Below are 15,988 nucleotides of genomic sequence, written 5' to 3'. Positions count from 1 at the left end.
GAGGCCAGTCACGAGTGGCGTCCCCCAGGGCTCAGTCCTGGGTCCAGTCTTGTTCTACATCTTTATCAATGACTTTGATGCAGGGATTGAATGTTTCCTCAGGAGGTTTCCAGAGAACACTATGCTGAGAGGAAGTGTTGATTTGGTTGAGAGTCAGGAGGCTCTTTAGAGGGATTGGAACAGACTGGACCTACGGGCTGAGACCAATGGGATGAAGTTTAACAAGGCCAAGTGTGGAGTGCTGCACATGGGACATAACAACCCCATGCAGCACTACAGGCTGGGGGAGACTGGCTGGAGAGCTGTCAGGCGGAGAACGATCTTGGGGGTGTTGGCTGACTGCAAACAGAAGATGAGTCAGCAGTGTGCTCAGGTGGCCAGGAAAGCCAATGGCATCCTGGCTTGTATCAAAAACAGTGCGGCCAGTAGGTTTGGGGAGGAGATTGTGCCCCTGTACTCAGCACTGGTGATGCCGAATCTCAAGTACTTTTTCCAGTTCTGGGCCCCTCACCAGAAGAAGGATTCTGAGGTCCTTGAGTGACTCTAAAGAAGGGCAACCAGGTTGGGGAAGAGGCTGGTGGGAAAATCATGTGAGGAGGGGCTGAGGGAGCTAGGGGTGTTCAGGCTGGAGAAGAGGAGGCCGAGGGGAGACCTTATCGCTGCCTACAACTACCTGAAGGGAGGTTGTAGAGAGATGGGCGATGGTCTCTTCAGCCAGGTGACAGGAGAGAGGACAAAGGGACACGGCATAAAGCTGCGCCAGGGTAGGGTCAGATTAGATGGTAGGAAACACATTTTCCCTAAAAGAGCTCTCAGGGCCTGCATCACACTACCCAGGGAGGGGGTTGAGTCACCATCCCAGGATATGTTTAAAAGAAGGGTATATGAGGTACTTAGGGATATGCTTTCGCATAGGATGGGAATGGTTGTACTTGATGATCTCAAAGCTCTTTCCCAACCTTGTAATTCTCTGATTCTGTGTGAAATACAGCCCAGGAGGACACCATGGTGTGCAGGGCACCATCCCACAGTACCTGAGGAAGATGAGTAGGGTAGACCCAGAGACCTGGGCCGAATTCAGCCAACACTCCAGACCATCAGGCCAGATGGTGAGGAGCTAACGGACATTCAGATACAAATAGCTACATGATTTGAGATAATTAGAGAAAAATAGAAGAAATATCAAGTTTATTGCAACTAATGCACCCTGACATGACTGTACATCATCAACATATGTACAGAAAAATTCCACTTAACACTACATTTAGGAACTGTACCTGTCCAATACTTAATGCTCTGTATTAACACCACCACTTGAAGTACTTATTCATGATAAAATGCTTTTGAAAGGATTGAAGTGCAGCAGAAAAATCTTTACAATACCTTTGAACATGCTTTGATGGGTCATTGTGGAAGAGGAGGATTCAGAGAAACTTTTATCAGTTTGAGTACTTCTCCTGAAATCTATAGGTCCCATGTCGTGTCTGGAAGAGCTCTAGCACTTGGTAAGGCTATAGTCCACTACGCTGGTACAAAGTGTCCAAACTGCCAGACAGGATGACTATGATTGGGCTCAGGCCAAAGACAGCTGAGAAGAAAATAGTCCGAGTCCTCAGCCACAATCTCACGGCCCTGCTATATTTCAGAGCCAAGCCTCAACATTATGTTTTGCTCCAAGAGGTAACTTGGGTTTGCCTGAGGAATGGCAGGTCCATGAGAACACCCAGCACTTGCTCATATCCAAAGACTCAGAAACAGTCTGGACATTTCAGTGTGTTTCCTCACAATCAGCTTCTGGTGGCTCTTCAATCAGTACTTATTTCTCACATTACACAATACACTATCTAGAGGCAAAGGTATCACAAATTAATCCCACAGAGATAGAGACAGACTACGCAGTGGACAATAACATACAGAAGAATTATCAGAGCTTCCCTTCAATCTCAAAAAGGACCCAAAAGAGAGAGACCACATTCCCATCACTGCTGAAATGTCAAAACATTTACCACTTTGGCATGAAAATAATGATTCTCCGCACTGCTCTCTTCAGGGTACTCTTCACCTCTTGGTTCCTCAGGGTGTAGATGAAGGGGTTCAGCAGGGGAGATACCACTGCATAAAAGACAGAAACTATTTTGTCCCTGCCTGGGAAGTAGCTGGAGACGGGGCGCAGGTATGTGAAGAGAAGGGTCCCATAGAAGATGGTGACAACCATCAGGTGGGATGCACAGGTACCAAAAGCTTTATGCTTGCCCAGCGCAGACCCCATCTTGAAGATGGTGAATAGGATGCAGCCATAGGAGATGAGGATGACTGATGTGGTGGCAATCACATTGAAGCCCCCAAGAGCAAGTACCAGCACTTCATTGGGGCGAGTGTCAGAGCAGGCCAGTTTTGACAGAGGTGGCCCATCACAGAAGAAGTGGTCAATGACGTTGGGGCCACAGAAGGACACTCTCAGGGCAAAGCCCGTGAGCACCAGTGAATCAAAAAAACCAATCACATAGCACCCAGCCAAGAGGGAAACACAGACCTTCTGGGACATGACAACAGGGTAGTGCAGTGGGTTGCAGATGGCCACGTAGCGATCGTATGCCATCACGGCCAGGAGGTAGCACTCCACAGTTACAAAAGCAGCGTAGAAATACAGCTGTGTGAGACAGCCAGCAAAAGAAATGGTCTTCTTTTCTGAAGAGAGGGTCAGGAGCATTTTGGGTGTCACGACTGAGGAGTAACACAGATCCAAGAAGGACAAGTTGCTGAGGAAGATGTACATGGCGGTTTGAAGTTGGGAATCAAACCAGACTGCAGAGATGATGCCAAGGTTTCCCACCACGGTGAGGACATAGATGAGCAGGAAAACCACAAAGAGCTTGACTTGGAGGTCGTGGCGATCTGTGAACCCCTTGAATACAAACTCTGTCACCGTGGTCCAGTTTTCCCAAGCCATCAGTGTGCAAGAGACTCACAGGTCTCAGGCAGGGAGGCAATTAAGATGAGACGAGTTATGATGACTTAATTAGCGTGTTTTAATCCTGTGCTCTGTAGAGCAAGCAGTAACTTCCCCAGTACTTTCAAGCAGCTTCTTTACATGCCAAATGCAGGCTAGAAAGTCAAGCTTCATGCTAGACAAAGGTTGTGCCATAACTATGTGTCTCAAAGACAAGGATTTGAGAAGAGTTTAATATATCATCCCTTTCTCGGTGAGAAAGCTTCCGTCTGCCAGCATACCAGGCCAGAATATTCTGCAATTATTTTATTCCCAGTCCAGTCAGCTGCTTGGCCCTGAAAACTCTCACTGGCCTTTGTTCTAACTTGACACCAATTGCACTGCCAGCGTTCAAAAAGGTACTCAGACACCACTCCTTCTGGTTTCCTGGAGATGGTTGAGTTTTTTACAGTCTGAACTACTTCTGTCCTTGCATCTGTTACTGGTTTCCCCAAGGACATCATTCAAAAGGCATAAAGACAGGTTCTGCACCTTTTCAGTTCTGAGGAAAAGTAGAGAAATAACAACACACAAAGTTACAGAAAATCCTGTTAAATTCAATTAAAAACGGGTGTGATCATCTCAAACACAACAGCCTAATTAACGTGTCCCCAAAAAGTTTGTTCCTGGGGAGAGGGTAAACACATCAGACATACTAAAGATTTCCATCCTAGTGATTCCGAGAAATGTGTCCCAGTGTAACTCTTACCAGGAGTCAAGGATATGTTGTCAAGGAGAAAAGGCAATTTTTGTTCCTGAGACAATGACCATCACATTTCTTTGGCATGGCCTCTAATCAGATCTCTCTTACCTGCCTGCGTGACTGCATTGCCCAGAATCAGCACTGACTTAAGGAAAACAACTTGCTCTACCTCCCAGCTCACGTTAGCCATCAGAGCTTCTGGGAAGCACATTTATTCCCAGTCTCCTTTTCTTCTACCTGTTTCTTTAATTCTACATGATGTCGGATGCTCATGTACAGCCACGTCTCCAAGAGGCTCTCGTCTTCACTATTTATGGCTTTCCAGCTTAGGTACTTGCGATAAACTGCCAACAGCCTCATTGGCACATCACCCCATGACAATCATCTCTGGGTTTCCCTCCTCCCTCTCTTTTTTCTTTCTTATATAATTGAAAAATTCCCTTAGTGATTTTAAGAGTTAGAGGTCTGGAGCTATTACTGCCTTATCCCTTGAGATAAGTTGTCTTCTGGGAGACAGAATAGGCCAAGATCAGAAACTCCTGTGAGATTATTGAGAAACGGCATCTCCTAGAGACAACATCTCAGTGTCTTGCAACTGTAGAAACACTCAAGCCAGAAAGATTGCCCTGTCTTTCCTCAACCTTGAAAGTCATAAAGAAAAGTCGACCCATTTCCAAAACAAAATGTTACCAACCTACTGAAGGCCATAATGCTAATACCAAATGAGGAAATGGAGGTGGTACTGAGGACCAGAGAACAAGACTTGAAAATATCATTACACTAGCAACACTGTGTCCCCCGCTGAGTATACTATCATAATACTCATGGAGGGACACAATCGGGATGGGGAGAGACCACTTGAGGAGCAAGCACTGATGATGGCTTGTTCTCTCCTTGGGGTCCGGGGAGTACCACAGGGTTCGTACTCCTTAAGCTCTTGAAATGGAGAGAGAAATCTTAGGTGCTATCATGCTCCACATGCTTGATGGCCAGGGCACCATGCCTAGTCAACATGGGTTTACAAAAGGTAGATCCTGTCAAACTAACCTTCCATGACAAGGTGACCCACTGAATGGACGAGGGCAAGGCCATGGATGTGGTCTACATTGACTCTGTTTCTCCCAGCACTCTGATTGAGAAACTGGATCGTCCAAAGGGTGGTGGTAAATGCAGCAAAATCCAGCTGGAGGCCTATCACGAGTGGCGTCCCCCAGGGCTCAGTCCTGGGTCCAGTCTTGTTCAACATCTTTATCAATGGCCTCGATGAAGGCATTGAATGTTCTCTCAGTATATTTGCAGATGACACTATGCTGGGAGGAAGTCTTGATCTGCTTGAGGGTAAGAAGGATCTTCAAAGAGACCATCCAACAGTACCCAAGCAAGGTGAGTAGGGTAGACCCAGAGTCCTGGGCTAAATTCAGCCAACACTGCAGACCATCAGGCCAGATGGTGATGATGAAGCAGGTCTGAGGTTAAGCCAAGTCAATTCCTGCTTAGGCTTGGGCCCAGCAGTTGCTAGGTTATGTCCATGCACAAGCAACGCTACAGATCAAAAGAGTCCATAGGTGTGCATAGCTGTTGCTGTACTGGAAACCAGCACTTCTCTAGCATAACCCAGGAGGGGAATAAGGGCCTTGGGCTGAGCTTAAATAGACCTCATGGGCAAATGGGCAGAGGGGGAGGATGGAGGCCCCAGCTGAGGCTGGTCATGGCCATTAAGGCCTATTGGTTCACTCTGGGAGAGATTAATCTCTCTCTGAATGTTTCTCCACTGAATGTAGGAGAAGACAAGAGTCACCAGCCCAGGTGTGGATTTCTAGGCCCCTGCTGTCCAAGTGAGGACAATCCCACCCTTGCTGGAAACCTCTGAATGTTCTGAAATTGCTCTAAACCCATTTTCATTTTTTCACTAAGGTCAGCCTGAAACCTCTGCATGGGCACAAGTCTCTGGAGAAGCATCACGCAAGCTGGCCATTACTACCGTTGTGTATCTGTGCTCAGTGACTGCTCATCCACATAATGTCTCTCAGATACACACAATGGTTTTCAGAACTCCATTTCATCCTTTTTCTCGTCTCTTCTCTGCCCTTCTCTTCCTTCCTTCTCCTCTTCTTCTGTCTCTTCTTCCTCCTCTTCTTATTCTTCCTTTTCTTCTTCCTCTTCTTCCTTTTCTCTTCTCTTCCTCTTCACTTCTCTCTTCTCTTTTCCTCTGGTGAACCCTGCCGAAGAGCCCTGGGGGCCTTCTCCCCGGAGAACCCAAGGGACCATATTTACAGCCTCTTCACCCAGCAGTTCAGCTACTGAAGTTTGGGAAGGAGGACATCTCTCTTCACATCAGGCAGTCAGCAGAGGTGATGTGGACATGCAGATGTTCTCTGCTGCATTTGGGGTAGATCCTTGGCTCCCATCACTGGGCAGTAGCGGAGGCACAGGAGGACCTGTAGCACTGAGACAAAGCAGAGCCTTGCCTGCGTTTCGACAGTAGGGTTTCTTCTTTGTGTCCTCTTTTTCTGGGCTCTGTTGGAAAACAGCCTTATCAAAGCAGGTTTTCTTTGTAATAGCAGGGATTAATGCTTTATGCAAATTCTTTTTCTTTTACTATGCCAGCTAAAGCATGATGCAGTGATTTACGTTACTGTTAAATAAGGGTGACTCTCGTTTTGTTATGAGGAAGCGCAGCATTTCAAGTTGTCAGCAGAATAGAGTCAGACTCAGCCTTGGGAATCAGCAGATTTTCAAATCAACTTAGTTTTCAGGTAAGCATCTTAATGCCCATGGTTGCAAGATGCTTCAGTATGCTGGAGCTCATAAAGGTGTAAATCACAAGTTTACAAATAGATGTAAATCTTATCCACTGTAACTGATACATAATAACTTGATAAATGTGATTTGAAGACTGGAATAATAGTGAAAAGCCAAAGAAGAGAAGCATCTGGAGGTCATTCATGTTGTGTCATCTGTGATGTCAGAGGGACTGTCACTTTCTCCAAGTTTACGAGGTTCCTCTGAGGTGTCTCCTGAAATAAATTTCAAAGTGGAAGGGAATAAAGATCTCATTCTTTTCTTAAATCTGAATACTGGTGTGCTGGACTAAAGCCCTTTAAGTGTAAAAGCACAGAAATACAAATTTGCCATTTGTATTGCTTCAACTCACTCCCTGCTGGTTCCTCAGTACCTCAACTGGAGACCAAAAACCCACGTGCAATTTGGGTTTAGAAAATATAGTAGAATATACCAAGACATGGCAGTTACCCTGGTGATTGGTTGGAGTGAAATAGGGTCCAAAATTGAAACTCTGTTTTTTTTTAATGTTGATACTTTTTCTTCCTTTTGCCTCAGCAGATAACATCTGGTCATGGGAGGAAATCACACGCAGATTAAATTCATCCTCCTGGGAATTTCCGACAGCCCACATGTGCAGGCTCCTCTTTTCGGGTTGTTTCTATTGATTTACATTGTGACTTTGGTAGGGAACATTGGGATTATGGTCTTGGTTTGGGTGGTTCCCAGCCTCCACACCCCCATGTACTTCTTCCTCACCCACTTTTCCTTTGCTGATGTCTGCTATTCCACAGTCATCTCCCCCAAAATGCTAGCAGACCTGTTATCAGAAAACACCACCATTTCTTTCGCTGGCTGCGTGACGCAGTTCCATGGCTTTGCTTTCTTTGCAACTGTCGAGTGTCACCTCCTGGCTGTGATGGCCTATGACCGGCATGTTGCTATCTGCAACCCCTTGCTTTACGTGACCGTTATCTCCAGTCACATCTGCCGGCAGCTGGTGGCATCATCCTACCTCATCGCCTTTCTCAGTGCCGTCGTCTACACAGCCTGCACATTTGGGGGCTCCTTCTGCGGACCCAACCAAATCGACCACTTCTTTTGCGACGTCAATCCCGTGCTAAGGCTCGCCTGCTCCGACACCCGCAGCAACGAGATGGTCATCATTGCCTTTGTCGCCATAAACGCGGTGGGCACGAGCATGGCCATTTTGCTCTCCTACACCTGTATCCTCCGCACGGTCCTGAGGATGCCCTCAGCATGGAGCAGGTCACGAGCCTTCAACACCTGCGCCTCCCACTTCACAGCCGTTTCCCTATTCTACGGGACCATATTCTTCATGTACCTACAACCTGCATCTAGCCACAGCAGCCTGGATAAGGTAGCCTCCATCTTCTACATCGTGGTCACCCCCATGCTCAACCCATTCATCTACAGCCTGAGGAACAAGGAGGTGAAGGATGCTCTGGTGAAGTGCAAGAGAAGGATGTTAAACTGCTGTCAACATCAAAGAGCTGTATCAGCCAGGAAATGAGCAGGTTTTCTTCTGTGAGGAAGCCTGTGCTGCAACAAAGCAGTTGGCTTTTGCCCTAACCCTCGCAATTGTACATAGGTTCTTCCACATTTTTGGTACAACATCAAATTGCAGTATTTAGCCCTGAGAAACAGACCCCATGATCACTTCTTGCTTGGAAGGAAACCCAAAGTGGGAGCCTCAAACTTTAGTTCCCTCTGCAGCCACCAGCCGGTAGGAAGAAATTACCCTGAATTATTCCAGAACTCTTTCTCACAGAAAGGACAAATCATAGCTTTATTGGCTTATAACTTTTTTCACTGATAAATATGTATTTTTCTGGCAAGATACTGACCATACCCCCAAACTCCAATAAAATTCCTCACTGTGAACCTGGGAGTTATTTCTCAAAGTTACACTGCTGGGCTGGGAGGAAACACTTTGGAAGAGTAAGTGCATTTTAAAATTTACTTTCTGGGGGAACAAAAAGTAAGATAAAAGTCTTGAAAAGATACAGCGTGTTTGTTCATGACTTGAAATATGGAAAAGCTGGATCTCGAGCTACACCTTTAAATACCAAGGGGAATTCCTCTCCCAGGCTACACATTTGGGCATACATCTTCACTGACAGTGTAGGCAGTGTAAGTAAAAATACAGGACGATGAACCGTGTTGAAGCTGCCCGCTGTAAGGACAATTTCTGCACAGTGATAGCAGCAAGGGTGGGACTGACATTCATTTCAAGTGGTGCTTTGCGTTCCTCTTATGTGCCACTTCCTTAACTGGGAAGACACGTGGAATTACACCGGGAGACGTGCATCAGTGTCCCACGTCCAAATCACACCACAAAAACCAAACTTTCTTTTAAAAATTAGCTGCGTGTCTAGTCCCCATAATTGAAAGACAGTCCCGAACATATAAACTGTGGGTAGATGCTAGCTGTCTGGGTCTGCAAAAAGCCCTAAACCAGCAATTCTGCAAATTATGGCTCAGAAAGGAGGGGGGGATATAAAGCATGGTACAGGGATGACCACAGCACCAGGGAACCAGGAATCCATCATCTTTACCTGGCAGACGGGTGCAAGAAAAAGCACCCTAATTTCTGCTCATCCTAATTAATTCCATGGGGCATCTGCTGTTTCTTGAGCGCACGCTCACGAGCATTTGTGATTGGGTGCAATTCTGCAACTTCCTTGCAAAACGCAGCAAAATCCAGGTTGTCAGAATAAGTTCAGCAGAGAGCCTTCCTCCTTCTCACATGCTTGATTTTGGTTGCCCCTTGCCACTCAGACACCTTCTGTGCTCCTCTCTGGAGATATGCTGCAGCAGAAAAATCTCTTTCCCTTGTCTAGCATGGAAATTAGGTTGTATTTTGGTGGTGAAGTATTTGGGTACTCTGGCAGTGGGAGAGGAGACGTTGCCTTAGGTCAGGGAGCAAGTGGCTTCCACTTGCAGCTGAATGATGGCACCCAAATCGACATGATTAGAAGCTAAAAAGTCTGGCAAGTCAGAGAGGGTTGCTATCGGATATTTTCTGTCTTTTAAGACCTTCAGCGTATCTGGTTTTTCTTCCTTCTACTTTGTTGGACACTTTTGCTTATGGTACACATATAGAAATATAGAACCATAAAAATCCTGGGTTGGACCGCAAAAGATCATTGGCTCCAACCTCTCTCAAGAAAGGCAGCCATGAGAAACGTAATACGTGGCACTCGCTGCTGCTTGATGAATTACCCTACTCTGGGCATCCTTATTTCCTCTTAACAGCCTTTCCAAAGCAGAGAGAACTAAAATGCTCAACTATTTCTCCAGACTCGGTGTTAGGTCCCTAAAAGAGCTCTGGATTGCCGTCGCCTTGTGTGTGGTGGATCCAACTCAGTGAACTTCTCAGAGGAACTTTGGTCTAAAGTGCAGGGAAGGCAGAATTGTAAACTCCTGCAATAGAAGAAACTGGGTTGGTTTCCCTGGGAATACTTTTTCTACTGAGAGCATCATCATTGCATCATTTTGCTTCGATCTTTGCAGAGAAGGGATCTATCAATCGTAGAAAGAAACCCATGGCTGCACACACAAAATTCCCGCTTTAGAAACGTAGTAGAGATGCTGTCTGCAAGAGGTTCTGACACCTCAAAAAACCCTCAAGCAACCTTTTGGGCAGGAAGAGCTGGCACCGTACCCCTTCAGGTGCAGTTAAATCAGCCCAGACGTATTAGAAGGAGCAAACTGGGTGCTCTGTAGATCCTTCAAAACCTGTCCCATATTGGTCTGAGCATTTAAGACTGTATTCATACAACCTACCCTTACCTATCTAAAAATTAGTTACCAATTCTTTAGCTTGAGATACCTCATCAAGATTTATCCTCTAGATAAGAGAGGACACATACCTCACAGCGATGCCTAACACAGGTGAGAAGAATGTTGATTTTTCCCTGTTAGACTGAAGGTATTTCATTCATTATTTTAATGAAATTTCCTGGAGTTGTACAGGAACAATTCATTGGTCTTTAGTGATAAGGGAGTGAGATCCTGAAAATAAAAAGAGGTCACAAGGCAGGTTTTAAGCTGTAAACTGGGTATACAGATGGCTGTGGAAGAGCATTTTGACAGGGCTATCAAGGGTCTTGGAGCTAATGTCCAGTGTATGTCTGAAAAGACCAAGAGGGAGGAAGAAAAAGCTGCCCACAAGAAAATACAGACAATGATTCAAACTGTCTATGGTATCTGGTGACTGGCACAAGCCCGTAGTAGAAGGAAAGCAAGACTCAGAAGTGCTTCCAAACCAAATCTGGAAGCCTAAGTAATAGGGTAGGGAAACAAAGACCCTTGGTGTCAAGCAAAGCTAGGGTGTCCAATATCACAAAACCAGCAGTTAAATGTCATGCTGAAGCTACTTCCACATGACAAACTCCCTCAGGACGTTCTTCACCTCTCTGTTCCTGAGGCTGTAGATCAGGGGGTTCAGCATGGGCACCACCAGTGAGTAAAACACAGAAAAATTCTTGTCTGTACTCAGGGTGTTGCTGGGACTTGGTCAGAAGTTCAAGGCAAGGATAGACCCATGGAAGATGGAGACTGCAGTCAGGTGGGAGGTGCAAGTGGAGAAGGTTTTTCACCGGCTCTTAGCAGAGGGCAGAGAGGATGAAAGCGTAGGAGACCAGGACAGCCAAGACGGTTACCATCTCCACCAGTACCCCAAGGCCAAATATCAGACGCTTGTTGACTGAGATGTCAGAGCAGCAGAGTGGTAGTGGTACGGGGCTTTCGAGCAAGATGCTCACAAAAGGTTAAAGGGCGCTTGCTAATAAATTGCTTGCAAAGGGTTAAATGGTGCTTGTTAAGGGGGGCTTACTAACAGGATGGTTTGTGTCAGAAATGACCTTGCATTAACAATGCCTACTATGTGCTCTGTGAAAATAAAATGATTTCTTTGACGAGTTCCAGTCACCCCACTGGTCTAACGAACTCCTTATCTGTCCGATGAATTCCTTGCTTGTCTCGTAATTGGTGATAAATTCAGGCAGAGCATCTCACTGTAGCTAGTTCGAGCTCCCCCTTGTCCTTGAAGGTATACAAAACCTGCTGAAACCAAACTTGTAGTTTGGATCAGAGTCAAGGGGTAACTGAGCCTGCACAAAACAGAAGGTTACTTGCGGTGACAAAGAGCAGCCATCCGACTTCATCCCCACGACCCTCAACGACCAACACCAAACAGCAGTGCACAGGCGCAGTGGGGAGGAGTTTATGGAAATGACTTCTTGGGACTAATTTTAATACGAAGCGGGACAGGTTATGCACATGTATAGGTTTATTGCAAAATGCTATTAATATGTAACATTCTATTGTATATAGTCAAGGTGAATTGCTGTGTTTGGTGTGCATGTCTGCGGTGGAGCTGCATGCACCATGCACCTGGCGCTGAATAAACATGCCTTCTTTATAACTCCTGGTGAGTTGTGAAGTCAGCTTCAGCGCATCACTAGAAGAGGCATGATTTTGCATTAGAAGTGATTGACCTTGGCTGGCTGGCAGAATGGCAGGCTGAAGGTGAAGCTTGTGTGCACCAGAGCGTGCAGCAGGCCAAGCACATATGAACCAGCCACCAGCAGGATGCAGACCATGTGAGACATGACAGCCTGGTAAAGCAAAGGGTTGCAGATGGCTATGTGGCGGTCATGTGCCATTGCAGCCAGAAGGAAGCACTCAGTGGTCCCAAAACCTATGAAAAAACAAAAGCTGGGTGGCACAGCTGACAAGAGAGATTGTTTTCTTCTCCATCAGAAAGTTCATTAATGTTCTCGGCGCCACCACTGATGGGTAGCAGGAATCTAGAAGAGATAAATTGCTCAAGAAGAAATATATGGCTCTCGGTCTGATTTTCCTCAGCCATCTTCTCCAAAAGCACTGCCACTTGTGTTCACAAAGCAAGAGTAAAAACAATAAATAAAAAGAGAGACTCAGCACCAGAAAACACCAACAATCCCCAGTGGCGTACTGGCTAGGATTCTCGTTATCAGAATTTGTTTAATTTTAAATCAACATTCATCAAAACCACACAATTTGGCAAAGCAGTGGAAATTTTATTTTGGTATCAGTCACTCACGAGTGGTTCAATTTTTCATTCATTCTGAGACACATATATAATATCTATTGTATATTCACAGTATGCATGACATTGAAGTGCAATTCTTATGATTTCTAGTTGAAGAAAGGGTTTGGTGATTCCTAATGAACAAATTAATTATATCAGAAATGAAAACAGACATTTCAGAGAAATTGAAAAAGAATATAATTTCTGTGTACTGTTTTCCAGCACGCAGCATCAAAACAACACAAGTAAATCTGACATAGCTTTCTGCATCCATAACTGATGTTTGAATATATGTACAGAAAAATTCCACTTAACACTACATTTAGGAACTGTCCCTGTCCAATACTTAATGCTCTGTATTAACACCACCACTTGAAGTATTTATTGATGATAAAATGCTTTTGAAAGGATTAAAGTGCAGCAGAAAAACCTTACAATACCTTTGAACATGCTTTGATGGGTCATTGTGGAAGAAGAGGATTCAGAGAAGGTTTTATCAGTTTAAGAACTTCTCCTGAAATCTATAAGTCCCATGTCGTGGCAGGAAGAGCTCTAGCACTTGGTAGGGATATAGTCCACTACGCTGGTAAAAAGTGTCCAACCTGCCAGACAGGATGACTATGATTGGGCTCAGGCCAAAGACAGCTGAGAAGAAAATGGTCCGAGTCCTCAGCCAAAATCTCATAGCCATGTTATATTTCAGAGCCAAGCTTCAACATTATATTTTACTCCAAGAGGTAACTTGGGTAATGAATTGCGGGTCCATGAGAACACCCAGCACATGCTCAGAAAAAGTCTGGGCATTTCAGCGTGTCTCCTCACAATCAGCTTCTGGTGGTCCTTCAATCAGTACTTATTTCTCCCATTACACAATACACTATCTAGAGGCAAATGTATCACAAATTAATCCCACAGAGATAGAGAGAGACTACGCAGTGGAGACTTATCAGAAGACTTATCAGAGCTTCTCTTTAATCTCAAAAAGGACCCAAAAGAGAGAGACCACATTCCAATCACTGACGAAATGTCAAACCATTTACCACTTTGGCATGGAAATAATGATTCTCCGCACTGCTCTCTTCAGGGTACTCCTCACCTCTTGGTTCCTCAGGGTGTAGGTGAAGGGGTTCAGCAGGGGAGATACCACTGCATAAAAGACAGAAACTATTTTGTCTCTGCTTGGGAAGTAGCTGGAGACGGGCCGCAGGTATGTGAAGAGAAGGGTCCCATAGAAGATGGTGACAACCATCAGGTGGGATGCGCAGGTACCAAAAGCTTTACGCTTGCCCAGTGCAGAGCCCATCTTGAGGATGGTGAATAGGATGCAGCTGTAGGAGATGAGGATGACTGATGTGGTGGCAACAATGTTGAAGCCCCCAAGAGCAAGTACCAGAACTTCAGTGAGGTGAGTATCAGAGCAGGCCAGTTTTGTCAGAGGTGGCCCATCACAGAAGAAGTGGTCAATGACATTGGGGCCACAGAAGGACACTCTCAGGGCAAAGCCCGTGAGCACCAGTGAATCAAAGAACCCAATCACGTAGCACCCAGCCAAGAGGGAAACACAGACCTTCTGGGACATGACAACAGGGTAGTGCAGTGGGTTGCAGATGGCAACGTAGCGATCGTATGCCATCACGGCCAGGAGGTAACCCTCCACAGTTACAAAAGCAGCGTAGAAATACAGCTGTGTTACACAGCCAGCAAAAGAAATGGTCTTCTTTCCAGAAGAAAGGGTCAGTAGCATTTTGGGTGTCACGACTGAGGAGTAACACAGATCCAAGAAGGACAAGTTGCTGAGGAAGAAGTACATGGCGGTTTGAAGTTGGGAGTCAAGCCAGACTACAGAGATGATGCCAAGGTTTCCCACCACGGTGAGGACATAGATGAGCAGGAAAATCACAAAGAGCATAACTTGGAGGTCGTGGCGATCTGTGAACCCCTTGAATACAAACTCTGTCACCGTAGTCCAGTTTTCCCAAGCCATCAGTGAGCAAGAGACTCACAGCTCTCATGCAGGGAGGGAATTTCTGTGTGACCACTTATGACAACTTAACTAGCATGTCTGAAGAGTAAGCAGTAACTTCCCCAGTATTTTCAAGCATCTCCTTTACATGCCAAATGCAGTCTAGAAAGTCAAGCTCGATGCTAGACAAAGGTTGCACCATAACAACGTGTCTCAAAGGCTTGTTCCTGGGGAGAGGGTAAACACATCAGACATACTAAAGATTTCCATCTTAGTAATTCCGTGAGCCGTGTCCCAGTGTAACTCTTACAAGGAGTCAAGGATATGTTGTCAAGGAGAAAAGGCAATTTTTGCTCCTGAGACAATGACCATCACATTTCTTTGACATGGCCTCTAATCAGATCTCTCTTACCTGCCTGCGTGACTGCATTGCCCAGAATCAGCACTGACTTAAGTAAAACAACTTGCTCTACCTCCCAGCTCACGTTAGCCATCAGAGCTTCTGGGAAGCACATTTATTCCCAGTCTCCTTTTCTTCTACCTGTTTCTTTGATTTTACATGGTGTCAGATGCTCATGTACAGCCACGTCTCCAAGAGGCTCTCGTCTTCACTATTTATGGCTTTCCAGCTTAGGTGGTTGGGATAAACTGCCAACAGCCTCATTGGCACATCATCCCATGACAATCATCTCTGGGTTTCCATCTCCCACCCCCCTCTTCTTTCTTCAGATAGAATTGAAAACTTCTCTTAATGATTTCAAGAGTTAGAGGTCTGGAGCTATTACTGCCTAATCCTTTGAGATAAGTTGTCTTCTGGGAGACAGAATAGGCCAAGATCAGAAACTGCTGTGAGATTATTGAGATACAGCATCTCCTAGAGACAACATCTCAGTGTCTTGCAACTATACAAACACTCAAGCCAGAAAGATTGCCCTGTCTTTCCTCAACCTTGGAAGTCATAAAGAAAAGTCGACCCATTTCCAAAATAAAATGTTACCAACCTACTGAAGGCCATAACGCTAATACCAAATGAGGAAACGGAGGTGGTACTGAGGACCAGAGAACAAGACTTGACGAGAGCATTGCACTAGCAACTCTGTGTCCCCCACTGAGGATACCATCTCCCATAATACCCATGGAGGGACACAATCCGGATGGGGAGAGACCACTAGAGGAGCAAGCATTGGCTGGGTTGGGTGCAGAAGGTGTTGGCTTGTACTCTGCCTGGGGTGCGGGGAGTGCCACAGGGCTTTGTCCTCTTTAATCTCTTTAAATGGAGAGAGTCATCTTGGGAGCTATCGTGCAGCACGTGTGTGATGGCCAGGGCATCAGGCCTAGTCAACATGGTTTTACAAAATGTAGATCTTCTTGAGGAAACTTCATCACCTTCTGTTACAAGGTGATCTGATTAATGGACGAGGGGAAGGCAGTGATTATGGTCTACTTGGACTT

General features: G+C 45.6%; 3 protein-coding genes across 3 annotated transcripts; 1 reads left to right on the top strand and 2 right to left on the bottom strand.

The window, feature by feature from the left end:
- Positions 1 to 2,002: 2,002 nt before the first annotated feature.
- Positions 2,003 to 2,950, bottom strand: LOC311191067 (olfactory receptor 5AP2-like; the record flags this gene model as incomplete). Its single annotated transcript, XM_084263163.1, has 1 exon — positions 2,003 to 2,950. One exon carries the CDS (start codon positions 2,948 to 2,950, stop codon positions 2,003 to 2,005), a length of 948 nt encoding a protein of 315 aa, XP_084119289.1.
- A 4,097-nt stretch (positions 2,951 to 7,047) lies between these two features.
- On the top strand, positions 7,048 to 8,007 carry LOC311191066 (olfactory receptor 5AP2-like; the record flags this gene model as incomplete). The annotated part of the gene is made up of 1 exon (XM_084263162.1): positions 7,048 to 8,007. The coding sequence occupies one exon, from the start codon at positions 7,048 to 7,050 to the stop codon at positions 8,005 to 8,007; it is 960 nt and encodes a 319-aa protein (XP_084119288.1).
- Positions 8,008 to 10,872: 2,865 nt separating this feature from the next.
- LOC311191065 (olfactory receptor 5AP2-like) lies at positions 10,873 to 14,557 on the bottom strand (the record flags this gene model as incomplete). Its single annotated transcript, XM_084263161.1, has 2 exons — positions 10,873 to 11,011; positions 13,614 to 14,557. 2 exons carry the CDS (start codon positions 14,555 to 14,557, stop codon positions 10,873 to 10,875), a joined length of 1,083 nt encoding a protein of 360 aa, XP_084119287.1.
- Between the last annotated feature and the right edge of the window lie 1,431 nt (positions 14,558 to 15,988).

Source organism: Gallinula chloropus (assembly GCF_964237585.1).
Source record: "Gallinula chloropus genome assembly, chromosome: 4".
Lineage (NCBI taxonomy): Eukaryota > Metazoa > Chordata > Aves > Gruiformes > Rallidae > Gallinula > Gallinula chloropus.
This window is presented reverse-complemented; position numbering and strand designations above follow the sequence as displayed.